The sequence below is a fragment of the Mesoplodon densirostris genome, chromosome 8, assembly GCF_025265405.1.
Source record: "Mesoplodon densirostris isolate mMesDen1 chromosome 8, mMesDen1 primary haplotype, whole genome shotgun sequence".
Classification (NCBI taxonomy): Eukaryota; Metazoa; Chordata; class Mammalia; order Artiodactyla; family Ziphiidae; genus Mesoplodon; species Mesoplodon densirostris.
Window position 1 is genome coordinate 35,786,092 of NC_082668.1, and position 27,329 is coordinate 35,813,420.

General features: G+C 39.4%; 2 protein-coding genes and 1 non-coding gene across 6 annotated transcripts; 2 read left to right on the forward strand and 1 right to left on the reverse strand.

Moving 5' to 3' along the window:
• Window positions 1-32: 32 nt before the first annotated feature.
• Window positions 33-11,299, forward strand: PPIL3 (peptidylprolyl isomerase like 3). Of its 3 annotated transcripts, XM_060105819.1 has the most exons (9): window positions 33-377; window positions 913-986; window positions 1,280-1,349; window positions 1,788-1,863; window positions 1,958-2,032; window positions 4,886-4,979; window positions 5,347-5,414; window positions 8,220-8,338; window positions 10,725-11,299. In XM_060105819.1, exons 3-9 carry the CDS (start codon window positions 1,345-1,347, stop codon window positions 10,849-10,851), a joined length of 564 nt encoding a protein of 187 aa, XP_059961802.1. In that variant the 5' UTR covers window positions 33-377; window positions 913-986; window positions 1,280-1,344; the 3' UTR covers window positions 10,852-11,299. The 3 variants fall into 3 exon arrangements, with proteins under 3 accessions (XP_059961802.1, XP_059961803.1, XP_059961804.1); XM_060105820.1 differs by lacking the exon at window positions 1,280-1,349 and having other exon boundaries at window positions 34-377; XM_060105821.1 differs by lacking the exons at window positions 1,280-1,349; window positions 1,788-1,863 and having other exon boundaries at window positions 35-377.
• On the reverse strand, window positions 9,252-9,358 carry LOC132495574 (U6 spliceosomal RNA). The gene has a single exon (XR_009533304.1). It is a non-coding gene; the product is annotated as a U6 spliceosomal RNA (small nuclear RNA).
• A 6,373-nt stretch (window positions 11,300-17,672) lies between the features above and the next one.
• Window positions 17,673-26,074, forward strand: CLK1 (CDC like kinase 1). 2 transcript variants are annotated; one of them, XM_060105817.1, is made up of 13 exons: window positions 17,673-17,790; window positions 18,931-19,094; window positions 19,413-19,641; window positions 20,653-20,743; window positions 21,143-21,209; window positions 22,332-22,448; window positions 22,539-22,705; window positions 23,557-23,651; window positions 23,733-23,862; window positions 24,787-24,869; window positions 25,314-25,393; window positions 25,492-25,582; window positions 25,706-26,074. In XM_060105817.1, the coding sequence occupies exons 2-13, from the start codon at window positions 18,931-18,933 to the stop codon at window positions 25,847-25,849; spliced, it is 1,458 nt and encodes a 485-aa protein (XP_059961800.1). In that variant the 5' UTR covers window positions 17,673-17,790; the 3' UTR covers window positions 25,850-26,074. The 2 variants fall into 2 exon arrangements, with proteins under 2 accessions (XP_059961800.1, XP_059961801.1); XM_060105818.1 differs by lacking the exons at window positions 17,673-17,790; window positions 18,931-19,094; window positions 20,653-20,743 and having other exon boundaries at window positions 19,617-19,641.
• The last annotated feature ends 1,255 nt before the right edge of the window (window positions 26,075-27,329 follow it).

Here is a 27,329-nt window from a genome sequence, read left to right on the forward strand (position 1 = left end):
AGTGGGCGGGGCCGGGGAGCCGGTGGGAGGTGGTCCTTATGGTTTTGCGTCTGAGCCCAAAGCACTTCTAGAGGTTGACCAGAGTTACGCTTCTTGTCCTAGTGTAATTATTAAAAGATAATTTTGACCCTTTCATAGTCAGAAGTGTTCCTGGTGGGGAGAAATTGGTGTCTCCCTAGTTCTAGTCGTTTGGTTTGAGACAGGGAGGAGGGGGCGGAGGGAGGAGGCGAGCAGGTGAGGGGCGTTCTCTCTAATGGGTCCCTTGCTCGACTTCCGGTGGCCTGAAGAAACTTAGTTTCGAATCTACAGACCCGTGGGGGTAACTGCGATTGCACCTTTGCCCTTTTAACAACCGATGTGCTAATCGAAGTGGTTAAGTAAGTATGGGGTAACGTCACTTATTCTTTCATTCACTTTAACTCAAATGCTCGCAGAGCGCTGTGTATGTTAGTTCTTGGGCTGCTTCCAGTGAGTATTCTGTACGGGGAGGGTGTTGTTGAAATAAGACAATTAGTAAAGCATAGAGTATATTAGTGCTAAGTGCTATGGAAAAGGAAATCGTTAAGGCAGGTTTAAATAGAGTTATCAGGTCCAGACCAGACTTTTGAGAAGAGACTTGGAGGCGAGGAAAATAGCCATACAGATGTCTGAGTATACGTGTTCCAGGCAAGGGGAACGTCCAGTGCCTAGACCCCAAGGAGGGAATGTACCCGGCCCGTGAAGAGCAGTGGAAGTAGGCCTTGAGGGGCTTGAGACGAGTAGTATCGCCTGATCGCTTTCATAATCGGGTTTTTATTACTTGGAGCAGGATGGGTGCTCATCGAGACTTTTTCTGTTAAATATGCGGTAAAGATGAGCAAGTGTGAGTTAAGAGAGGGAAATGAATTTAATTGTTTTTTCTTTTGGAAATAGAGGCTCGTTTTTGAACTTCTCTCAGTAAACTGAGAAAGTAACAGTACTTCCTGAAAGCATCAAGAAGAAAAATGGTAAATTTTACAGAATTCTTATGAATGTCTTTCATTATAAGTAATTTTTAGAAATTCAGTCAAGGGAAATAAAACTGCATGGAAATTTCAGTGACAAAACAAATCAATGATAATCTGTAAAAGCATACAGCGTAAAGTGATTTCAGATTATGTTTTTCACTTAAAACAGAATTTACCTTTTATGGAAAAAGATTGATACACGATGGATAGAGATGGAAAGGTGGTGTTGCAGGGTCAGAAGAGCATAGCCAGGTGTGATCATTTTAATTGGATCCTTTTGCTCTTGATCTAAGGTGGACAACTATTGTAAGAAGAGAATTTAAAAAGGAAGCCTCAGAAGTATTCCACCCTCTCTGGAATGGGGTAACAAAAGGAATATTCTAGCTACCAAAACAACAGATTAAACAAAAAGCAAGCAAGAAGTACTCTAGTTACCTCTGCACTTTTACGATCTGAAAACACTGACACTTTTTATGTCTGTTGTCTTCAGTGGAGAAAGAAATTGTTTTTTAACTCTCTCACAATTAAATTACATAAGGGAAATGGTGGAAACTATGTTTGTAAAAGTCATTTTCTTACTGTTTTTCAATATATATTAATGACTTGGTGAATTGCCATTTAAGTCAGTAATACTAACATAAAAACTGTTTTTATTTTTATTGATGAAAAATTCAAACTTGAAATGACTATTTCCATCACAATATTTGCTCCCAAATATTTTAGCATAGATATCATTTTACTTTTTAACATTTATGTTTCTCTTCTGGAATTTTTTTTCTACTGCTGAAATAAATTTTGAAGAAATACAACTTATCTCTCAGAGCTACTGTGTGGGTGGATCATCTCTGAAATGGTGTTTCTTTCCGTTTTTATTCAGGTAGTCATCTTTAATATCTAGTTAGGGAAATGATACAGTGTACAAAGTCACCTGAAGAAATCTCATTCGTTCTCACATTCTCTCTCCTTTTTAGTCGGTGACACTGCATACAGATGTAGGTGATATTAAAATAGAAGTCTTCTGTGAGAGGACACCCAAAACATGTGAAGTGAGTACCGTAATGTATGTATAAAAGATGAGTTAATGCAACAGGATAACCATTTTGAAATTGAGTCATCTACTTAAACAACATCCAAAAAAAAAAGTTTCTATAAAACTATTGTCAAGAGGGGCTTCCCTGGTGGTGCAGTGGTTGAGAGTCCGCCTGCCGGTGCAGGGAAGATCCCACATGCCGCAGAGCGGCTGGGCCCGTGAGCCATGGCCGCTGAGCCTGTGCGTCCGGAGCCTGTGCTCCGCAACGGGAGAGGCCACAACAGTGAGAGGCCCGCATACCAGAAAAAAAAAAAAAAAAAAAAAAAACTGTTGTCAAGAAAAACCCGCAATGATAATTTCTGGTCTAATTTACACTTCTTTTTCTGATGTCAAAGTTGGATCAAAGAAAGGGTAGAGAATTTTTCTCTAACCATAGAGTGGCTGGTATCTTTTTCTTTTGGCTCATTTTCCTCAAGAAATGTAAATAATCATTAGATATTAGGTAAGAGAACTGTTCCATACATTATTTCACTTGTTTAAATGACAAGGTTCTATCCTTGTCATTTAAACAAGGGGAAAAGAGGGAGTTCCCTGGCGGTCCAGTGGTTAAGACTTGGTGCTTTCACTGCCATGGCCCAGGTTCAGTCCCTGGTCGGGGAACTAAGATCCTGCAAGCTTCGTGGCTCAGCCAAAAAAAAAAAGAGAGAGAGAGAAATACAAGAAGGAAAAAGAGTTAGCTATATATATTCATTCATTAAGTAAGTTATTTATGGAAGGCTATCTTGCCAGCAACTAGAACTACAGTGATGAGCAAGAGGCATGCCTTGCTGTTGTGGAGCTAATATTCTACCCAGGAAGATAGGCAGGGGGGAAGATTCATTCTAGAAAAAAAGTAATTCTAGAGGGTAATAATGCTTTGAAGGAAATAAAGTTGTGAGATAGAGAATAATGGGAAAGGATTTATTTAAAAGAAGGTGAGGGCAAGCCTAGCCAAGAAAGTGATGCTTTAAAAACTGAGTGCAAGGGCTTCCCTGGTGGCGCAGTGGTTGAGAGTCCGCCTGCCGATGCAGGGTACACGGGTTCGTGCCCCGGTCCGGGAAGATCCCACATGCCGCGGAGCGGCTGGGCCCGTGAGCCTTGGCCGCTGAGCCTGTGCGTCCGGAGCCTGTGCTCCGCAACGGGAGAGGCCACAACAGTGAGAGGCCCGCATACCAGAAAAAAAAAAAAAAAAAAAAAACTGTTGTCAAGAAAAACCCGCAATGATAATTTCTGGTCTAATTTACACTTCTTTTTCTGATGTCAAAGTTGGATCAAAGAAAGGGTAGAGAATTTTTCTCTAACCATAGAGTGGCTGGTATCTTTTTCTTTTGGCTCATTTTCCTCAAGAAATGTAAATAATCATTAGATATTAGGTAAGAGAACTGTTCCATACATTATTTCACTTGTTTAAATGACAAGGTTCTATCCTTGTCATTTAAACAAGGGGAAAAGAGGGAGTTCCCTGGCGGTCCAGTGGTTAAGACTTGGTGCTTTCACTGCCATGGCCCAGGTTCAGTCCCTGGTCGGGGAACTAAGATCCTGCAAGCTTCGTGGCTCAGCCAAAAAAAAAAAGAGAGAGAGAGAAATACAAGAAGGAAAAAGAGTTAGCTATATATATTCATTCATTAAGTAAGTTATTTATGGAAGGCTATCTTGCCAGCAACTAGAACTACAGTGATGAGCAAGAGGCATGCCTTGCTGTTGTGGAGCTAATATTCTACCCAGGAAGATAGGCAGGGGGGAAGATTCATTCTAGAAAAAAAGTAATTCTAGAGGGTAATAATGCTTTGAAGGAAATAAAGTTGTGAGATAGAGAATAATGGGAAAGGATTTATTTAAAAGAAGGTGAGGGCAAGCCTAGCCAAGAAAGTGATGCTTTAAAAACTGAGTGCGAGGGCTTCCCTGGTGGCGCAGTGGTTGAGAGTCCGCCTGCCGATGCAGGGTACACGGGTTCGTGCCCCGGTCCGGGAAGATCCCACATGCCGCGGAGCGGCTGGGCCCGTGAGCCTTGGCCGCTGAGCCTGTGCGTCTGGAGCCTGTGCTCCGCAACGGGAGAAGCTGCAACGGTGAGAGGCCCGTGTACCACAAAAACAAAAAACAAAAAACAAAAAACACTGAGTGCGAAAGGTAATGAAGGCATCTCTCTGGAAGGACTTATAAAAAGAACATTCCAGGTATAGAAATAGCAGGTACAAGGGCCTTAAGGTGGGAAAGCCTGTGTATTTTGGATGAATTTTCAGAAGCCTGATGGGGTTAACACAGTAAGCAGCAGGGAAGGGGTTATTATCATTATGAGATGTAGAAGTAGGCTAGGTCATGCAGGGCTTGCTAGGCTCTCCTGAGGATTTTGCATTTTATTTCAAGAACAGAAGGAAGCTATTGAAGAGTTTTAGGCAGTGACATTATCCAAAGTAATGCCTAAAAGATATCATTTAAATAGGTTGTTGTAGTGTTTTCAGTAAATACAATTGGCTTTTTTTTTTCTGGCTGTGTTCTGTCTTTGTTAATGTGCGCAGGCTTTCTCTAGTTGTGGTGAGTGGGCTTCTCATTGCGCTGTCTTCTTTTGTTGTGGAGCATGGTCTCTAGGTGTGCGGGCTCCAGGGCGCAGGCTCAGTAGTTGTGGCGCACAGGCTTAGTTGCTCCGTGGCATGTGGGATATTCCTGGACCAGGGCTCGAACCTATGTCCCCTGCATTGGCAGGCAGATTCTTAGCCACTGCACCACCAGGGAAGTCCCTACAATTGGTTCTTTATCTTAAATATTCTTAAACCTTAAATGGTTCTTATCTTCTGCTACATCATTTCTCAATCATTGTTTTTATTCTCTTCAGAATTTCTTGGCTCTTTGTGCCAGTAATTACTACAATGGCTGTATATTTCATAGAAATATCAAGGGTTTCATGGTTCAAACAGGAGATCCGACAGGTAAGTTATTCCAGTAATACCTAGGGTATATACCCAGCGTATGTAGTGTGAAGAAGAGACTAGACAAAGAATAGAAAAATAAAAGCATGTGGGGTTTTTATAACTTACCTTAGCAAGAAATTTTTAAGCAGAAGCTACTAGCACCGAGCCCTAAAATATGAACAGTATTGATAAGGAGGGTTTTTGGGTTTTGTAAAGATATTTTTATGGTTTTTAAAGTTCAATTTTGGTAAGTAAGAGAGGGCGTACCAAATTTTATTTGTATTTAAAGAGTTATGGTATATAAACTAGCCCTTATGTTTAGAAAATGAACCCTTTTTCAGCTTTAATTAAATACTTTTTTTCATTTGTTCGTCTTGTAATACAGGTACTGGAAGAGGAGGTTGCAGTATCTGGGGCAGGAAATTTGAAGATGAATACAGTGAATATCTTAAGGTAAATCCAAAATACTTCAAAATCTATTTTTTCATGCTGTGTTTACACTTGGAAACTTTGATACATATGTTGTAATAATACAGGTTAAAATAATTAGTAAAGATACTCTTTTGTAGTTTTTGCATACTTGATAAGTGACGTCAGGGAGAAAATATAAGTAGCAGTTCTAGCCTAATATATACTGGAATCTCACCATCACATGAATCTTGACTTTAAGTGAGCTCATCTTTGGGTCCAATCTGAAATGTTTAATCAGTAATGTACCTAAGGGGCTTAATGCCTCACTATAAAATTCATGTTGAATGACGTGAATCATTGACCTTTTTTTTTTTTTTTTTTTAAATTTTGGCTGCACCCTGTGGCATGCAGGACCTTAGTTCCCCAACCAGGGTTCGAACCCTCACCTCCCGCATTAGAAGGTGGCATCTTCACTGGAATGCCAGGGAAGTCCCTCATTGGCCTTTTTTTTTTGAGAGTGGAGAGGAGAGACTATCAGACCTCCTGCTTGCAATATTATCAATCTCCAGCTTTTACCATCTTCTCTGAGATGTTTGAATATTCCTGTATTAACTTAATGTCTGTGGTAGATCTCAACTAGGTCAAAGAGAAGTGCATATAAATAAATCTTCATCACAGTAAAACTAGATATTTATATTTCCTTTTTTTTTTGTATTTTTCAAACTTTCTGAAGAATTTGTTTTTCTTCTAAAAATTAAAAAACTAGTACATGCCAATTAAAAAAAAAAAAAATCAGTTCCATTCCCCAGAGATGACATGAGTTAACAATGTATTGTGCGGTCTTTCAAACTTGTGTCTGCATAGAATGATAAGTTTATAATTAGAAAAAAAGACATCAGTTCTCCTCAATCAGAATATGTAATTTAGTATAGTATTTTTCAGTTATAGTAGAATATACTCAGCAAAACTTCTGAAAAATATTTGTTGCAGTGTTTATCTCTGGATGGTGACTAGGAGTAATTTATCCTTTTGCTTTTCTATCATAAATATTGTTACAGAGTTGGGGTTAGGAGGTCATAAATTGTTTAAAAAGTCATCCTTTTTCTGAATTGGAAATGAAATGATTGTTTAGGCATTAATGAATGACTGCTTCCTTGGTACTGATCTGTCATCCTATGCCAGTGGTTTTCAAACTTTGCTGTTACAGATTCACCTGTGGAAGTTTTAAAACTATAAAAGATTAGGGCCTTACCTCCCTAAGTCTAGAGAAAAAGTCAGTAGAACTGATTAGGACCTCGACTATATTTTAAGGTTCCCTGGTGATTCCTAGATAGACAAGGTTAAGAACTATTTTCTTATATACCAGAGTTGAGGATATGTATTGAATATTCACGTACTCTAACCCAGAAATTCCATTCCCACATGTTTACCCTAGAGAAATTCATGTACATGTACACTAGGAAGCATGTACAAGAGTGTTCCTAGAGTACTATTGATAATAACAAAAGTCTAGAAACAGTCTGTTGATCTTTGAATGGACAAGTTGTAGTATATTCAGAAGTAAAATGTTATACAGTGAAAGAAGTCAGAACTACAGCTATGTATACATGTATGAATCTTAGAAACATAATGTTAAGTGTAGAAATCATTTCCCAGAAGACTACACATAGTATGATACTATTTTATAGAGCTCAGAAACAAGCGAAAGGAAACAATATATTGTATAGGCATGTATCGAATGTAAAGATATCAGAACACTGGTTACCTCTTGGAGAGGCTGAAGTAATAGCTGAGAGGAGCACATAGGCATATGCAACAGTTTGGTAAATTTTAATTCTTAAAATTTGGAAATAGGTTAGTGGGCGCTGATTTTATTAAGTTGTAAGTGGTACATATATTCTTATGTATGTATCAAACACTACATGTGTTATTGGTAGTCACCTTTTAGGGAATGGTAAAGCATTAATATCTCTATGAAGCTGCATCTCTGTAGTTTGTCTTATTAGTGTCCCCTGATGAATAGCTAAAGATAGAGTAATCATTGGAGTTACTTTTAGTATATTTTATATTTGGGCATCTCCCTGTAAGACAGTTCTGTCTGTCTTCAATCTTATCAGTAAAGTCCTTTTAATTCCTGTACACAGTCCCTTGTGTAGCAAATAGTATCATGAATATTAGAGTTAGACAAGGCCTTCCTTAGATCATCCAGTCCTGGGGTTATAAACTGACTGCCCATGGATGGAAGACCCACAGATGTATTCTCTATGGCCATTGGTTTAAAAAAATTGTAAACGTCCTGAGGCAAAAGCTACACTATTCCTTTTGCCAGGCTCCACCATTCCCTAATGTTTACATTCTGCCCAATTATCAGTTTATTATCTGGTAACCCTTGTGAGCATTTGAATTATGAGTAAACCCCTGAATTAGTCCAACCTCCCTTGTTTTACAGATAAAGAAACTAGCCAGAGTCCAGTGTATATGTGAAGAGATTATGGGGATTTTGGTTTTGTTGTCTGCCTGATCATTTCATGCCAGCACACTGTTCCTTAATGTAAATGCAAGGATTATTTCTATTATACATTGGTATTGCCAAAAGTGTCTGTGGCTCTGCTTCTCCAAAGGTGAAATTAATTGGGGAATATGATTTGATATATAAACAACTTAGATACAAGTTTCCAGAGATACAGATAATACAGAAACTGAACATTTGGATTAGCCCTAATGGAAGCTGATTACATGTTTTCTTGATCCCTTAAATACTGGGAAGGTAGAGTGCACATCTTGTTTCAATCCTTTATTTGGAATACTTATGTAAAAACAGCTAATACTTTGGTCTTTCTTTTTCAGCACAACGTTAGAGGTGTTGTATCTATGGCTAATAATGGCCCAAACACCAATGGATCTCAGTTCTTCATCACCTATGGGAAGCAGCCACATCTGGACATGAAATACACAGTATTTGGAAAGTGAGTATTCTGGTTATGGTTTTCTTTGGAATTTCAGTGCAAAGGATGCATATGAGTGGCTGTGATGATAGCATAACTAATACTGAAAGAGCAGTATGAGAGCTATACGTACCTGAAATTTAAGTCCACCACGTAACAGCCCTGTGACCTTGGGAAACGTACAACCTCTCTGAGCCTCAGTTTTCTTATTTTGTAAAAGAAGGGCCAGTACTGTTTTTTCAGGATCATTATGCAAGTTAACAGTATGTATCTGTTTTCATTAAGAATAACATCTTGCATCAACTAACACATCTGAAAAACAGTTGCTTAAACAAGATGGACTGGGATGGTGGTTCTGTTATATCACCAGTGTTCCAGGTGCCTCTGTCTTTCTTCTCAACCGTCTTTAGCTGTCATTCTAAAGCTCACTTCATGGCCATAACTAGGGCAGCACAGCCCCGGTTGGAACAGTTGTACTCCAAGCAGGAAGAAGGAGGAAGGGCAAAGGTGCTTGCCAGCTGAGTCGGCCCCTTTCCCAAAAGCTCTCCTGGAAAGCCCAGAACTTACCTACAAGGGAGGGTAGGCAGTGTTTCTTAGCCAGACATATTGCCACTTGCAATAAAACCAGGCCTCTGTGAATAAGAAGGGGAGATTGGATCCTAGGGAGTGTTTAGCAGTCTCTGCAAGAATATCCATTACAAGTACTCTACCTGGGAATTGCTTTTATAAATCAACAGGAAGTCAGTTTGTCAACAAATATTTACTATGCTTAATAAACCAAGGCACAGTTTTAGAGTTTGTTTTATTTAACAGTTTGAATGCCAAGCTAGGTTAATTAAAAATAGAAGAGTCCACAGCTTTTCTTTTTTATTCCATATACATGTCTAATTTATAGATTAGTAATAATCAATGAAAAGGAATATTATAGCCTTTAGTAGTTTTTGTGGGCTTCACGAATTTGCGTGTCTTCCTTGCTCAGGGGCCATGCTAACCTTCTCTGTATCGTTCCAATTTTAGTATATGTGCTGCCGCAGCGAGCACCAAACCCCCTTTTTTTTCTTTTCTCCTTTAACCCACCATTCAGAATTATTGATTAGTAATTACTAGGACTTATCTTACTAGATTGGTAAAAAAAACTGTAGAGTTTAGAACAAGGATTCTTAATCTTTGGTCCAGTACCTCCTTGAAATTGTTTTGTATATATGCACATACATTTTTCTGAAAAAAGGGTACATAGCTTTCCACTGGTTCTCAAAGGGGCCCATGTCCCAGATACTTAACTAGGCTTACTTGCTTCAATTCTACATGCCCTTTTTTGTCTGAGATCTGTTTCTTGTACCCTCTTTCTCTCTTACTGACCCAGAAGGTAGGAAAGCCTTTAGTTAGTTAGTTGGTTAGTTTTTACTGGAGTATAGTTGCTTTACTATGTTGTGTTAGTTTCTACTGTACAGCAAAATGAATCAGCTATACATATACCTATATCCCCTCTTTTTTTGGATTTCCTTCCCATGGGAAAGCATTTAAAGCTTATAATTTCAAGACCTTAATTGTCCTACATTTGGGTGTAAAATCCAAAGGCTTTGATTATAGTATCACTTTAGTGGAAATGTAAAATAAAATGGAAATGTTATCCATTTTATTAAAAGAAAGTACCAGTACATAGTATGTACTGGTACTTTTTAAAGTACATAGTATGTCTTTTTTTTTTAAGTACATAGTTTTTTAAAGTACATAGTATGTCTTAGCAATTGAGTTGAATTGCACTAGGAGGTATTATCTAAAAAGCCACTTTTTCTTAGCAAATGTTTTAGACTAACTTTCTAGAACATATTAGAAGGATAGCTCTCAATATATATATATTTTTTCTTGATAGAAACATGAAATGGGCTTGCTGGAAGTGGGCTTAACTGTTGATCTTCTCTTCTCCTATTCTGAATATTGTTTTTTGTTGTCCAGAAGCAAAAAATAAAAACACCATATTTAAACAATAAAGTGCAAAGAGGCCACCCACTTCAGGACCTTCAGTGTAGGGCAGTACTGATAATACTAGTGTCATCCTTACATACTTTCTCCAGGTTTTTCCTATAACAAAGAAAACCTTATGACTGGTTATATTAGCCCCATTTGTAGCTATTCCATGTGAATGAGGCCGAATGCAATGTTTAGATACTTTGGTGGGAATATTCCTTTCCATTGCTATTGTTGTCTAAAGGCATAAAAATGAATTTTTGTTTTTGAATTTTGGCCCCTACCTATGGCAGAAAATCAAAGCGATATTTTATTGTACACTCAACTGGGGAATTCAAAGAACTATGAGACATGGTGAGAGACTGTAATTGCTATAGATATTTGGATATTATGTTTCGATCTCAGGATATTTTCAAACATTATATTGTTTCTCTTTCAGGGTAATAGATGGTCTGGAGACTCTAGATGAATTGGAGAAGTTACCAGTAAATGAGAAGACATATCGACCTCTTAATGATGTACACATTAAGGACATAACTATTCATGCCAACCCATTTGCTCAGTAGCTATAATAGACCTGGACAAATACTTGGCAAACTATTCAAGGAACACACCTATTATGGTTTACCCAGTTTTAATTATGTCAGAGATTGCATCATTATACAACTTGTTTACAACTAAGATCTACTTGTTTACAGCTAAGATCTTCTGTGAGTTGGTGGTACCAAGGGAAGCCAAACAGCTTTTTTTTTTTTTTTTTTTTTTTTGGCGTTACGCGGGCCTCTCACTGCTGTGGCCTCTCCCGCTGCGGAGGACAGGCTCCGGACGTGCAGGCTCAGTGGCCATGGCTCACGGGCCCAGCCGCTCTGCGTCATGTGGGATCTTCCCGGACCGGGGCACGAACCCGTGTCCCCTGCATCGGCAGGCGGACTCTCAAGCACTACACCACCAGGGAAGCCCCAAACAGCTTTTACTCCTATTCGTAGAGGGTAATCTTTACTGTAACTATTACCTGATGCATTTCTTTAATTAAAAAAAAAAAAAAACCTATGTTTAATTTTGTTTTTCCATATAAATATTCATTTTTAAATGCTGAGTCTCAAATCTAGGCATTGTTGAGCACCCTAATTACATGCTCCTACCATCCATATGTAGTCCACATCCTGGAAATATTATTTTCTATTAATTATTTACTTTATACAGTTAGAAAGAGGAAGGACAAATAAAGAGATGGCCGAGAAAGGCCAGTCAATCCAGTTGTTATTTTCCCTGGTCTTTAAATTTATAGTAAAGGCTCAGAGAAGTCTCAAGGTACAGTAAACACTCGGAATTTCCCAACTGATTTGCCCATGGAACATTTTTTAAAAATATATCTTTTCAAAATGCAGGGTAGAAAATAAATAAATAAATATAATGCAGGATAGAGTTCTACAGATGATCCATTTGAAAAATACAATTCATTGTAGAGTTCTGGTCTGGGTTTGAATCACAGCTCTGCCCCCTACTATTAACTTTAGGCAAGTTAACATCTCCAAGCTTTAATTTTCTCATACATAAATAATCCTTCACATGACTCTTGTGAGGATTAAATGAAATAGTGTGTATAAAGCTTCTGGCATGTAGTAAGTGTTCTGTAGCAAGTAAATGGAAGCTGTGCTCTTAACCATATCAGGGCTCTCACCTAATCAGGCCATTTATCAGGCTCTACTATTGATTTGTTAAAGAACTATGTCCCACTCACTGTCTAGATCACCTAGGTTAGATTTGGGGTATTCCTAAAACTGATACCAAACATATCTTCATTTGTATCATTTCTGCAGATGGCTGATCTAATTAATTCTTAACTGCAATTAGGGAGTTAGCTTGCAGTTATTCTCTTGTTACTATTGGTACCTTCCATACCTTACACTAAACTGAGGGGCCAGTTACACTAATGCCCTCATGTTTTGTTTCACCCTTTTAACCATTAGTTTCTAGAATTAGTATTAAGGCCTCTTTTAGGCCAGAATTTGGTTTGCCACTTCTTATACTTGATATCTTTCTTCTCCAAACATGTCATTGAATTTTTGTCACCACCCTTAAGAGTTTTTTACTGATGGTCAGGAAGTTTTGTACTGACTGACATTGCCTCAATTTTTATTCCAAACTGTGCCATTTTTTTAGTGGTACAAATATGACTTCTGGGTTCTTAGAGCTCATTCTTATGTCTTATTCTTATGTCTGCTTAGTTGTACCCATAAGGATCTCATACATAGGGAGGTATACTGGCTCCCCCTTGGGCCTCTTGTAGGCTACCATGGGGATCAAAATCCAGAACGTTGATTTCTGTCCACTCACACTGAATTGACTGGTTCACTGATCACATTAGCAGTTGGATAATTGACATTCGGTTCCATGTATTACTTGGCAGTAAGTATAAACTACTCAGAAGACTAGAAGATTAGAATATTGCTGATCAACCCAAATTCTCTTTAAAACGAAAGTAATGTGGTTCCCCAACTAGACAAGAGGTTGGCAAACTACAGCCCTCAGGCTGACCACCTGTTTTTGCAGATAACATTTTCTTGGAAATCTGCCATTTCCACGTTTATGCAGTAGCTCTGGTTATTTTGTGCTACAAGAGCAGAACTGATTGGCTGTGACAGAAACCAAACAGCCTGCAAGCCTAGAATATTTACTCTCTGGCCTTTTAAGGAAGTTTGCCAACCCTTGACCCAGACTATCAGAAGTTGCCAAATAATCATGGTTTCACAGCAAAGGGAGTTAAAACTCATACGAGTTTAAGGGATAGAATAAACAAACTATGCCTGAAACCTGCTTCACCACGTTGCCGAAATATCGGCTTCCCTGTGCACCGAGGCCGAACAGAAATACGGAGACAGGGATTTTGGAGGAAGAGAGAGATGGCTTTATTTTTCTGCTAGGCAGAAGGGAAGACACAGCAAGCTAGCGCCCCAACAACTGTGCCCCCCCTCCTTGGGAATCGGGAGATTTTAGATGTGGGGCTCACAGCCCGGGTTATATAAGGATCGAAGTAGTGAAGGTCTTGCATGCTTCCTTTCCTTTGCATTATTTCAAAACAGTCATAGCTGGCGTCAGGCTGCCTGGTAATTGGGGTCTGGCAGTCTGGTAACTGTCCATTTGCCTCTGGTTTATCGGTCTGTGACCTTGTCTCTGAAATTCAAAAACTATAGGGGGTGACTTGTTACGAGGGGCATGTAGAATGTAAGTGCAGGGAGTGAGAAACGGGTAACACACAGAGTCAGGGGTGATGGGTGCCGAATGTAAATTACAGTGTCGGAGTGAGGTTCGCCTTGTAAACCACAAATCCAGTTACTACAAATTAGTGACAGTTAAACAAGGGGTGATTAACTCTCTCAGGGCCGGCTGTGCTGCTGCTTTCGCCTGCTCGATGCTCCCTTTTTTTCCCTTGCTCTCAGGAGGAGAAAGAAAACTCACTTCTATTTACTTCGCAACATGATTAACTCTCAGGGCCGGCTGTGCTACTTCTCTGCCTGCTCGCTGCTCCCCTGCCTGCTCGCTGCTCCCTTTGTCTCCCTTGCTCTCAGGGGAGGGAAGACTTCATGGCTATTTTTTTTTTTTTTGCGGTATGCGGGCCTCTCACTGTTGTGGCCTCCCCCGTTGCGGAGCACAGGCTCCGGACGTGCAGGCTCCGGACGCGCAGGCCCAGCGGCCATGGCTCACGGGCCCAGCCGCTCCGCGGCATATGGGATCCTCCCAGACCGGGGCACGAACCCGTATCCCCTGCATCGGCAGGCGGACTCTCAACCACTTGCGCCACCAGGGAGGCCCCTTCATGGCTATTTTTGCTGCAGCCACCATTCTTGAATTGTACCTGAATTCATTAGAATTCTTGAGTCCTGTTAGATCCTCGTTTGGAGCTCTTGAGTAGAAGGCTTGCAGACCTTTTGGTTAATGGCAAATTGAATAGTTGTAATTCATACCTTGGTTGAACTTGGAATTTTCCAAATCCATTTAGCAACACATTCATAATCTCTATGGTGGGTATTTCTGAAGACACGTTTTTTTGTTGTTGTTTGAACAACTAAAACTAGTAAGTAATTTATTGAGCTTCTTCCAGGTTTGGATACAAAGGACATCGGACACTGTCTACTCCACGGGAGCACAGTCTAAGGACCTAAGAGACATGTAAATAGATAAATTTTAATACAAAGGACTCAACTTTTAATCAGTTTAGTAAAGTGGATAGATTAGTTACTATTTCACTAATGGATTGATGGTTCCTTAAATTCAATTTGTACCAATTGTGGTTCAGGTAGTGATACTCCATATAATAATTCTAAAGCAAATCTAGAAGAATACATGATAATGGAAAATTTTTTAAATATAATGAAAGAGGAATTAATCCCAATCTTTATAAAGCTGCAAATATCAATATTAAAGCTGTAATGGTGTGAGGGATAAGACTAGAATAATAGAGTGTAAACAGTAGTGTATACATAGTTTATTTAAAGCGGTATCCAAAAATCATTAAAAAAAGAGAAGAGGGGACTTCCCTGGTGGTGGTGAAGACTCTGTGCTTCCATTGCAGGGGGCACGAGTTGGAACCCTGGCCAGGGAACTAAGATCCCCTGTGCTGCACAGCGCAGACAAAAAAAAAAAAAAGTTATTCCATAAATTGTGTTAGGATAACCAGTAAATGACATGGAGAAAAAAAAGCAAAAGAATGTCACCTCACATGATATACCAAAATTCCAGATGGATAAAAGAGTTGCCTTTTTAAAGAAAACAGAAGAAAAATTTAAAACATTTCAAAGAATTCCTCTGAAGAAGAAAGCAGTTTCTCAGTTTACAAACTTGACAGAGGTAAAGATGGAATAGGTTTAACTGCACGAAAATAGGACAAAAGAGAACTGTACATTCAAAAAAGCAATAAGGTATGAATGGGCAAGTCACAAGAGAAAATGTTCAACTTCACTAATTAGAAAATTAAGTTACAAGTTCGGTATCCACCAAAATAACAAAAATTTTAATGTTATGCACTAATTTAGTTAGAGCCGCCAAAACAAAGTACTGTACCAGAGACTGGGTGGCTTAAACAACAGAAAAATTTCTCACAGTCCTAGAGACAAGTTGGGAGATCACGGTGTGGGCAGGGTTGTTTACTCTGAGGCCTTCCTCCTTGGCATGTAGATGACCATCTCCGGTCTTCACGTCATCTTTCCTCTGGGTGTGTGTTTCCCAATCTCTTTATAAAGACACCAGCTAAAGTGGATTAGGCCCCTCCCTAATGACCTCATTTAATCATATTACCTCTGTAAAGATCCTATTTACTGCCAACTAAAAACTGTCGCTTACCATCTGGCTCTAGTGTATGAGAGTGAAGTCACTAGCCACTGCAGTCACTGACTTTCAACACACCTCGAAAGGAGTTCAGAGTGGAGATCAGGAATGAGGCACCCTGTGCTTTGGGAAAAACTGGCAGAACAGGCCTTCAGATAGATATTTTCAGAGTTTATGAGCCCAATTTCTTGCATCTTCTCATATCTAGAAAAGCACTAAAATCATTAATGGAGACAACTACCTGCCCCTCGTGGCTAGCAGCAACCCTCTGCCAAAAGGTTTGCTTGACTGCACATATCCCCCTTCACTAAAATCATATATAACACTAACTTCTCCCCCTACCTCTTGGGAGCAGGTCCTCAGAGCTGAGAGGCTATCTCCCCAGGCATTTTGCTCCAAATAAAACTTACCTCGCTACTCTCACATTGTGCATTTTTTTCAGTCCACATTACAAATACAGTCACATTCTGAGGGAGTGGAAGTTAGCACTTAAACACATGAGTATATGGGGGGGGGAGCATAGCCCTTCAAACAGCCCATAGCATGCACTAACAGACGCACTAAAATGGCTAACGTCATTAATGAAACTTTGGATATATCCTGAACCAGTAGTCGGCTGTATGTGGGCTTTGCTAAATTTAAAGCCATTTTGGAAAGCAATTTTGGCAACATGTACAAGATTTTTTCATTGGCTTTTACCCTGTAATTTTACTGTGAGGATTTCGTCTAAAGAAATTAAATACTCTAAATTGCTGTCTGCACAAACTGCAACTTTGACCTGTAATAGGAGAACATGGCTAATGCCCATATTTAGATTGCTGTTAGGATTAAGTGAGAATTTATGTACAGTGTTTAGCACAACGACTTCGATTAACTGTTATACTCCAAGGACTGGGATTCCCTAGGTTTTGCTTAACATTTAAATGTGCTGTTAAACATATACCGAATAGCTGTAAATTTCACAAGTTACTGCGAGAAAGTTCTCCCTCACAAGTGAAATCCTTACCTTGTACTTAGTGATCCTGACCCCATGTAAGAATCTAGGTATTAATGGTTTTAAAGCATCTTCAAATCCATTTTGAGAAGCGGCTTAAGAAATGCAAACAAGCATAGGGATTCTGGGGATGCATATTCCTCATCACTTTACCCTACAGTAATTGTGCACCCGTATCCGGCAGGTTATCTACGCTGCTCTCCTGTCTAAATAAAACCAGTAAGATTACTCTTTACCGTAATGCGTGATAATTTTATGCGTTCCACTAAATTTGTAATGAGTACGTGATTTTTTTCAAGTGACAAAATGGAGAAGGGGCGGGGCGCGGGAGTCAGGATTGGCAATTACTTTGTTCCATCAAATTGCAGCTTGGAAAAAAAATTGCAGCTTGATTTTTGTTGTTCAGAGGTTGTTTCCTGATAATTGTCTTCTTCTAATGACCTTCCATTTCCCCCTTTTGCAGTTTACTTCACCTTTACACCGCAGAGGTCTCGCTTAACGCGGAAATGCTGCTTGTGAGGTGTTCCACTTTCTGTCTCCAGGCTTTTGCTCTCACATTTCTTCGACTTTTAAAACCTCGGGAAAAATCTTTACAATCCAAGTTCAGTGCGTGTGGGTCCCAGCCACCGAAGATTTAACTAGTTTTAAACAGGTCTCATAACTTTAACAAAAGCCCAAATCCAGACAATTCCCAATTTGGGGCTATTTGATGCAGATGGTGTAATTTTTTTTTAGAGCATCGTTTAAGCGGTTGCAATAGGGCACAGGCTATTTTGTACCCTGCTTCCCTCACTCTTCCTCACTTCTAGCGTTCACAAACACAATTTTTAGTGACCATGAGCGAGTCTCTTCTCTCCAACTCTTATAATGTTTTCTCAGAGTCGGAAAGGAGTGCGGGGCCAACATGGCGGCTAACAACAGCTTCCCTCCCTCCACCCTTGGTCGCCGAGCGCCCGACCCAGAACCTGCGCACAAATCGGAGCTGGAGTCGGCTCAGCCCTCCCCGCGTGCGCGCCCCGCCCGGAGGCGGAGGCCCGTTTGCAGCGTCATCGTGTTTTCCAGGAGAGTCCTGACGCGGTGGCTGTCAGCTCCATTTTGCTGCCGGAGTTCGCAGCAGCTAGCTGCGTTTTCTCCGTGGTCGCGTCGCCAGTATTGTCTCCTTAGGCTTGGACTCTTTTCCAGGACGGTAAGACTTAGGAGGAAGCAGGCCAGGTGTCAGGGCCTCTTTTTGTGCCTCGAGAACGCTTGTAACGCTCCCCTCCAAGCTTGTTGGGCGCCCGCAGTCTCCGGCACGGTGAACCCCCTTTTCCCTACCCTCCCGGCTGCATAAAGGTGGTCCGCTCGTCTTCCATGCTTTGCCAAGCCCGTCGCTGCGAATTTCTGTTTGAACCGCAACGCTCCAGTCACTGGTGGAGGGTAGCGATAGGGTTTGCCAGGCCGGGGAAAGTTCTCGAACGTTTGCCTTCCCCAAAGGGAGCGGGGAGGGCCGAGCCCCGGAGCCCACGGGCGCCATGTTGTCTGCGGCGGCGGAGGCCTCGGCCGGGCTGTAAAATGGCGGCGGGGCGGAGACGGCAAGGCTGCCTGCGGGGGGTGGCGTTGACCCGGGTTCTGGAATGTGCCTAAGTCTCCCTCCTCTGAGGAAGTGTTCTTAACAAATGAAAAGAAAGAACACGTTGACCTGGTGTAAGGCGGTGTCACTTAATGTCCAGTTGAGTCTTAAAGGATTCCGGGGAAAATGGCGCGTGCCTTTGCCTTCAGTGGTGTAAACAAAAGTCAGGTTTAGGATTTCGAGGAAAGAAAAGTAATATGGCGTATTTGAAGGAGCGCGTGAGAGAAGACGGTCAGTGGGGCCGTTTAGCCGAAGGTTATTTTTGCAGCCCCCCGCCCAGAACAATTGGAGCTTCTTGATTTCGAGTTTCCTTTAGAGACGACGTGAGGCCCGGGCAGGTAGTACTGGTTTGAACGGTAGTTGGTGAAAAGTTTCTATATAACGTCTTTTTCAAGTTGTTAGGAATTTGTGCTTCTGGCAGGAAAGGATTTTTCCCAACGTTCAGAAATTGAGATTTCCTCCTATTTTTCCAACACTCTTCTTAGTAAATCTGAGCGTGACATGAATAATGCAGAATATCTGTGAATAAAGTTCAGACTCTAGATTTTGAGACAGCAGGAAAAAAATCATTGGGTTTATCAGCGATTTCAGGTTGGGTGATGATGATTTTTGAACTTTGATTTAAAAGAACAACAAAACGTCACAACTAGAGTGAATTTGCAACAGTGTTGACGTGTGGGGTAGTATTTAACTGGGAAAAACTTGTCTTTTATGTAGATGAGACACTCAAAGAGAACTTATTGTCCTGATTGGGATGAAAAAGATTGGGATTATGGAAAATGGAGGAGCAGCAGCGGCAGTCATAAAAGGAGGAGGAGATCACATAGCAGTGCACGGGAGAACAAGCGCTGCAGATATAATTACTCTAAAACATCTGATAGGTAATGAGGATATTTATAGTGTCTCAGTATAAAAGTATTACAGTGTTACATAGCAGTTGTATCTCAGTAAAACCGGGGGGAAAATACATGTTCATGATTAAAACTAGAGGCGACTTAAAATAACTGATTACCATTTCTGTTTCCAGTGATAACTTGTAATGGTTGTAAAATTGTGTGGGAGGTGTTTTTTTTTTTTTTTTGCTTTTTGGTAAGAAAAGCGTAAAATCTTATTAAGAGTACTGTTTTAAGAGATTTACTGAGAATTTGAGGATATTTGGGACTAACAGAACAGTGAAAACACATTTTCTCTTTTTCTAGCTATTATGTGGAAAGCAGATCCATAAATGGGAAGGATTATCATAGTCGACGCTACATTGATGAATACAGAAATGACTACAATCAAGGATGTGAACCTGGACATCGTCATAGAGATCATGAAAGCAGATATCAGAACCATAGTAGCAAGTCCTCTGGTAGAAGTGGAAGAAGTAGTTATAAAAGCAAACACAGAATTCACCACAGCACTTCATATCATCGTTCACATGGGGTATGAGCTCTTAAAATATTTTGGAAATTTTATTTCCCTTGTGGAACAGGAAAACTTGAAATTGTGTTTGATCATTTGAGGAAGGTCTGTTTAAGATAAAGTCGTCTGGATTTTAACTTGCAGGATTCTTTGTGTTTGTGCATTGGATAGGAAATTCTTCAAATACCATATGTGTATAGTTAATATAGTAATAGATTTTATTAGTAGTTGGCAACTAATTGTCATTCCAGTGACAGGAGGTAATTTAGGTTAGTTTATAGCAGGGATTACAAGATATTCTGAAAGTTTTCTTATAGTACTTTAAGAAATGTGATTTGTTAAATTAAAGTCTTACTACAAATAGAAGTAGAATTTTTATATTTGTACGACTGAGGATTATGCCGTGCATGCCTCTTTGTTCTGGCAAAGTATATTCTCTAATCCTTTTTTCACTAAGGAAACCACTTAAACAGATTTGAATGTTATGGGTTATGGGTTAATTTGGAGATCAAGCTCAGATGACATTTTAAATACCATAGTGTTGTATGCCAATTTTTTTTCTCCCCAAAATAAGGATTTTAATTTTATTTGCTGTTTTGTTATTTGTTTTCTTAGTTTAGCTGGGAAATTATAATTTGGCCACAGTCTACTTTTGACAAGTAAATATTCTACAATTTTGCAACATTAAATTAGGACACGATAAACTTAAAATTATGTTTCAGTGAATGCTACAACTAAGCATTTTTTTTAAAAAAGAAAAACAATTGTATTATGTTTTGTTGCCTTGCCACTTTGAGTATCTTATCTGAAAATCTGTTCCTTGCCATGTTTTTCTCCTGTTAACATAAACTATGTGCCCTGTGAATTTCTGGGGACTGAATTTGAAATTGCTCCTGCCAACCGTTTGTGGCCTGGCGTGTATCTGAATGCCTGAATATCTCCCCGCTGAATGAATTTCGTATTCTGCCCTGAATTCACTCGGGTATATTGATTGGCTGGATGATCTTGGTGCCGCCCACTTGACGTTTCCAGAAGAGTCACCGAAGGAAAAGAACCAGGAGTGTAGAGGATGATGAGGAGGGTCACCTGATCTGTCAGAGTGGAGACGTACTAAGTGCAAGATGTATAGAATATTTTTCAACACTTATTAACTTTTCAGATAACATAATCTATATATAGATTAAGATTTCAGGGATTTGGAAATCTTTTTTTCTTTCTCTGTTTTTGTTTGTTTTTTTCCATTTCTTTTGGTGGGGGGGGATTGTGTTTTTACTTTCTTTAGAAATTTAATGTTTGTTATGCAGAACTTCCAAAACAGTAAATCAAGTTAATGAAATTAGCTTAAGAATGAAATTAGACCTAAAAATAGTTATATATGTCTTTGGGCAGTGTTGACCAATAAAATATCTAGTGACTAAGGAAATTTGTAGCATCAACTAGAATAATCTGCATTTGATAGCCTTTATTGTAAGTACACTGTTTCCACTTCTTGGTATAACTGAGTTTTATTTCTCTCTTTTAGATGAAATTGTTGATACTTTAGGTGAAGGAGCTTTTGGGAAAGTCGTGGAGTGCATTGATCATAAAGCGTAAGTCTCCTGGCCTGGGATTGCACTTGGGAAGGGGAACAGTATAGAAAATTTATTCAGCTTTAAGATATAGTCTGACCATGAATTAGATACATCATTATACCCTTTTAGCTTGGAGTTTCCCTTATGGGAAACTCCAATAAGGTTACTAACCTTTTGTGTTCTTAAGCAGTAGCTATTAATAGTATGTGTAAGTTTCTAATTACAAGCTGAGAATAGATTTTATTGTTTCAGAAAGTATTCTTTTGTTGTCCCACTGGGCACAGTTGTGGCCATTGTTTTTTTTTTTTTTTTTTTTTTTCTGGATTAGTAGATTTTAGCCTTGGATTTATATTAGGAGTCTGTGGAGCTTTGCTTACCCCAGACATTGAACCAATCTTCAGGGTAGTTTACCTAGGAACCTATATTCTTAGAAAGTAACCTAATTGATAAAGGGGTAACACAGCTAGAGCTGAGAACTCTCCTAGATTGGTGTCATAAGTTTAATTATCTGTGCCCTTCAAACAACTGATTGAAATTTCTTAACATAGTGTAAGAAATTTTCTTTACTTTGTTTCCTGTTTGATTTTTTTTCCCCTTTGGAATGGCAAAGCTTTTCCAAATGAATTATTAGAGGAGGCTTCCTACTATTGGTTGGTAAGGTTCTGAGAACTAGAACTCTTTATCCCCACTATATCCCAACTTTTTTGGTAACCTGGACCAAAGGAAGATTGGAGTTATTAGCCAGTGACTGGTATTATAGGAAGAAACTGCTCTATGTACATTTGTTTTACGTCTTAGTTGGAATGTAAATTGAGGTGATAATGTCCCAGTATTGTTAAATTAGAGCTATTGGTACGTAGTTAAAGGACCAAAAAAAAATTAAAGTGGTCTGATGAAAAAAATCTGTCATTCAGCATGTGTTACCGACCCTACCATATGCCCAAAGGTCATTCTAGTTGCTTACACTGAGTTGAAGTTAGAGTACTTACTTATAATTAGACCAAACTGAATGCTAAACCATAAATGCAAAAAAACAAATACAATGGGTCAGAATAGAAGTAGTACAGTTTGAAGAGTGATGGAAAACTGGAATTGGACATCATCTTTATCATTTTTTTAATGTTAACTTTTCATTAACAGGGGAGGTAGACATGTAGCAGTAAAAATAGTTAAAAATGTGGATAGATATTGTGAAGCTGCTCGCTCAGAAATACAAGTTCTGGAACACTTAAATACAACAGACCCCAGCAGAACATTGTAAGTATCAAAATAGAACTTAGAAAATGGCCTCGGGTAGATTTGAATTGTAAGAGGCTGTACTCAGTACTTTTTCTCATGTGTTTATAGCCGCTGTGTCCAGATGTTGGAGTGGTTTGAACATCATGGTCATGTCTGCATTGTGTTTGAACTACTAGGACTTAGTACTTACGACTTTATTAAGGAAAATGGTTTTTTGCCCTTTCGACTGGATCATATCAGGAAGATGGCATATCAGATATGCAAATCTGTGAATTGTAAGTGTTTGGCATATATTCCAGAAACTTGAGTTTATGGGGACTGCTTTTAATACCAGACCAATTTGAATCTTTGAAAAGAAAAAAATACAATCTAACATATATGACTTGGAGGCCTGACTTAATTAAGAGTAGGTAGGAGAGGGCTTCCCTGGTGGTGCAGTGGTTAAGAATCCGCCTGCCAACGCAGGGGACACGGGTTCGAGCCCTGGTCCAGGAGGATCCCACGTGCCGCGGAGCAACTAAGCCCGTGCACCACAACTACTGAGCCCACGAGCCACAGCTACTGAAGCTTGCGTGCCTAGAGCCTGTGCTCCGCAACAAGAGAAGCCACAGCAATGAGGAGCCCGTGCACCGCAATGAAGAGCCAACGCAGCCAAAAATAAATAAATAAAATAAATTATATATATATTTTTAAAAAGGCATTGTTTAAGAGTAGGTAGGAGAAAGATGTGGTTGATTACAAGCGGTTGGTCAGTTTACTGCATTTCATTCAGTAAAGAGAATATTGTCCAGCATATAATAATAAATAGTATAAGACTGATTTAACCTTTCTAATTTCTAAAAACGATAATCTAGAACCACTGGGTTAAAATTAAGGAATGGCAAATCTCAGCTTCATAAGATAAAGATACTTCTTCTAAGCAGTTAGCTGTCAGTGAACTAACTTTTTAGAGGGGTAATGGGTTTTAGTCCCTGGTGGTTTTGTAGTAGGCTATTGAATGTTGACCACTTATTTGGACATACGAAAAGGCATTCAGAGAGGATTTTTGTTGCAGGGCTTTGGGGTTTGGTTAGGTTTTTGGTTTTCAATTTTTAGAATACAGGAACTTTTTCTGTTTCTTTCTCAGTTCTGCACAGTAATAAGTTGACTCACACAGACTTAAAGCCTGAAAACATCTTATTTGTACAGTCTGACTACACAGAGGCATATAATCCCAAAATGGTAAGTTTTATCTTCATAGTTTTAAGTGAATATTTTACACCTTCTTAATGTAATGCCTCCTTAATCATTTTTGATTTTCAGAAACGTGATGAACGTACTTTAATAAACCCAGATGTTAAAGTTGTAGACTTTGGAAGTGCAACATATGATGATGAACATCACAGTACATTGGTATCTACAAGACACTATAGGGCACCTGAAGTTATTTTAGGTAAGAATTTCTTAATTGTGCTTTTTTTTTTTTTTTTTTTTTTTTTTGCGGTATGCGGGCCTCCCACTGCTGTGGCCTCCCCCGCTGCGGAGCGCAGGCTCCGGACGCGCAGGCTCAGCGGCCATGGCTCACGGGCCCAGCCGCTCCGCGGCATATGGGATCCTCCCAGACCGGGGCACGAACCCGTATCCCCTGCATCGGCAGGCGGACTCTCAACCACTTGCGCCACCAGGGAGGCCCCTCTTAATTGTGCTTTGAGACCTGTGTATGTCTTTGTTGAAGCTAACTTTAAAATTTATTTACAGTTCTAGGTGTTTGTAGGACTACCTTTTTCCCTTTTAGGGATTAGTATAGTAAAACACATTAAGGGTTTTAAGCTCTTGCTTATTCCAAGTAGTCAGCTCTGGGACTTTGAGAAGTTGCTTAATCTTTCTAGAATTCAGTTTGCCCATTTGTAGTATGTGATGAGATGTTATTTTTATTTATTTTTTGGCTGTGTGGCCAACGTGCGCCCCCTGCAGTGGAAGATGGAGTCTTAACTACTGCACTGCCAGGGAAATCCCATGATGGGATTTTAAAACATAATCATATAATGCCTGTTATACTTCATACATGTCATGTCTAGTCAGTCTTTGCGTGGTGTAGATTGCTCCCATTTTACAAGTTAGTAAATGGAGGTTTCGGGAAAAAAAAAATTTCCCAAATCAGTCCGAAAAGAGTAAGCCAGATTTGGGGCTTGAAACTAGATGTCTCCAGAGCCCTAACTAATTCTTATATGCTATGCTATCGTATTATGTTTAAGCTTGGATTAAGTGATTCCTTTAGGATCTTTCCAGCTCAAACATCAGATTATATCCTTGTTTTTTAAAATGTTGGTAAGAAATATTGAGGAGTTTTTCATTAACAATTTGCTTTATTTTGCAGCCCTAGGATGGTCCCAGCCATGTGATGTCTGGAGTATAGGATGTATTCTTATTGAATATTACCTTGGGTTTACAGTATTTCCAGTAAGTGACAATGATCTGTTTCAGTGATTTTGCAAAAGTAAATTGCCTGTTTATATGAATTTAACACAAAGTACACACATTTAGGTAGCACTTTTTCTCTCTCTCATTGTAGACTATTAATTGTAGGTAAAGATAAAGAAAATCACGTGTAATTCTGATGCTGTTGGGCATTTGTATTTTCTTTATAATTTATTATTTTATTGGAAACATTTCTAAGTATATTACAAATAGTTGTCTTTGTTTATTTAGGGAAATTGTTGGTGAACTTCTGTAGGCCTTAATTATTTTTTCTTCTAAGCTGTAACTTGCTAAAAGTATGCCTGTTTTGGAGATCACCTTCCTTTGTGACCTGTAATCTATGGACTAAAAATTTAGCAGCTGTGTTTAAGAACAAAGCGCAGTGTGCAAACAGAGGTAGTTAATAACTTTTCTTTACTATTTTAGACACACGATAGTAAGGAACATTTGGCAATGATGGAAAGGATTCTTGGACCTTTGCCAAAACATATGATACAGAAAACCAGGTATGTTTAAGAGTAAGTGCCTTCGATCACCTTTGCTAGATGTTTTAAGTTTTCATTGTCAACATTATAAACATGAATGGATATGGACTTACTCTTAGGAAACGTAAATATTTCCATCATGATCGATTAGACTGGGATGAACATAGCTCTGCTGGCAGATATGTTTCAAGGCGCTGTAAACCTCTGAAGGTAAGCCTGGGTCATTGCTTAAGTGATCAAAACCTTGAGTTTTCCCTCTTTTTTTGGTGGGGAAATAAAATTATAATAAGTGGTAGTAGAAAAGGCTGTTGATTGTATTTATTTTCCTTTCAGGAATTTATGCTTTCTCAAGATGCTGAACATGAGCTTCTCTTTGACCTCATTCAGAAAATGTTGGAGTATGATCCAGCTAAAAGGATTACTCTTAAAGAAGCCTTAAAGCATCCTTTCTTTTACCCCCTTAAAAAAAGTGTATAAATCTATAACTGTATAGCTCCCTTAAGAGATCATATGGACTGTATCAGTCTAATTTTTAAATTTAAGTTATTTTGTACAGCTTTTGTAAATTTACATTTTTGTATTGCCATGTTTATTTTGTTTGGGTAACTCGATTTAAGTAAATATTAGCTAAGTAAAGTAATGAACATCTTTTTCAGTAATTACAAAATGATTTATTCAGAATAAATTTTTGTACTTATAAAATTTATATGAATCTGTTTAGTTTGTTTTTAGCACCATTTTTGTTCTACCTGTTATTGTAAGAATGGATGTGTATCTCTTCCTAGAGTTTTCCTTATGTCTTTGGAAATGTTTAGCTTTGTTTGCATTTTAGGGGTTGCCAGCATTGGGAGTTATGCCTGCCTTCTCTAAACCAAATGCAATGAAACCAGGTTATAGAATACAAAGAACTAGAGATGAGCCAAGAGAATTGTATTCTCCCTTTATTCCCAAATTTAATATTGCTGCTTTCTTGTCACCCCCAGTGGGATTCCACAAATGGCTTGTTAGTGGGGAATTTAGGATTCTACGCAGTTGGCTTTTTTTTTTTTTTAAGACTTTTTAAGAGTAGTTATAGATCCACAGCAAAATTGAGAGGAAGGTGCAGAGATTTCCAGTATACTTCTTGCTCCACACATGTATAGCTTCCCGCGTTATCCACATCCCTCGTGTATTTAGCATTATAGGATACAGAATGTTTTCACTGCTGTAAAAATCCGCTCTATTCATCCTTCTCACCTCCGACCTCTGGCAACCACTGATATTTTTACTGTCCTTAGTTTTGCCTTTCCTAGACTGTCATATAGTTGGCGTTGTACAGTATGTAGTCTTTTCAGATTGGCTTTCATTTTTTGAGTAATGTGCATTGAAGGTTCCTCTGTGTTTCCATAGCTTTATAGCTCATTTCTTTTTAGCTTACAATTTATTTTTTTTTTAATTTATTATTTTTTATTTTGGCTGCACCAGTTCTTAGTTGTGGCATGCAAATGTTTTAGTTGCTGCATGCAGGCTTCGTAGTTGCTGCATGTATGCGGGATATAGTTCCCTGGCCAGGGATGGAACCCAGGCCCCCCTGCATTGGGAGCATGGAATCTTACCCACTGGACCACCAGGGAAGTCCCCAGTTTATTTTTTAAATTCTGAAAGACACTGCAAGATCTAAACTTTGGGTAGTGCTCCCCACATGCAAACACACCTGGTCAGGAGCCCAGTAGAAGAGCCCCCTTTGTAGGAAGCATTGCAACAGTAGGGTTGTGTGGTATGAATATATATATATTTTGTTGTTGTTGTTGTTTTGCGGTACGTGGGCCTCTCACTGTTGTGGCCTCTCGCGTTGTGGAGCACAGGCTCTGGACGCGCAGGCTCAGTGGCCATGGCTCATGGGCCCAGCCGCTCCGTGGCATGTGGGATCCTCCCGGACCGGCGCAGGAACCCGCGTCCCCTGCATCGGCAGGCAGAC

Excerpts from the sequence above, each read along its gene's own strand:
- CLK1 (XM_060105817.1), top strand. The coding sequence starts at position 18,931 with ATGAGACACTCAAAGAGAACTTATTGTCCTGATTGGGATGAAAAAGAT. Across the intron at positions 22,449-22,538 it reads ACAGACCCCAGCAGAACATT|CCGCTGTGTCCAGATGTTGG; the intron begins GTAAGTATCAAA and ends ATGTGTTTATAG. Across the intron at positions 24,870-25,313 it reads TTGGGTTTACAGTATTTCCA|ACACACGATAGTAAGGAACA; the intron begins GTAAGTGACAAT and ends TTACTATTTTAG.
- PPIL3 (XM_060105819.1), top strand. Across the intron at positions 4,980-5,346 it reads TCAAACAGGAGATCCGACAG|GTACTGGAAGAGGAGGTTGC; the intron begins GTAAGTTATTCC and ends CTTGTAATACAG. Across the intron at positions 8,339-10,724 it reads AAATACACAGTATTTGGAAA|GGTAATAGATGGTCTGGAGA; the intron begins GTGAGTATTCTG and ends TTTCTCTTTCAG.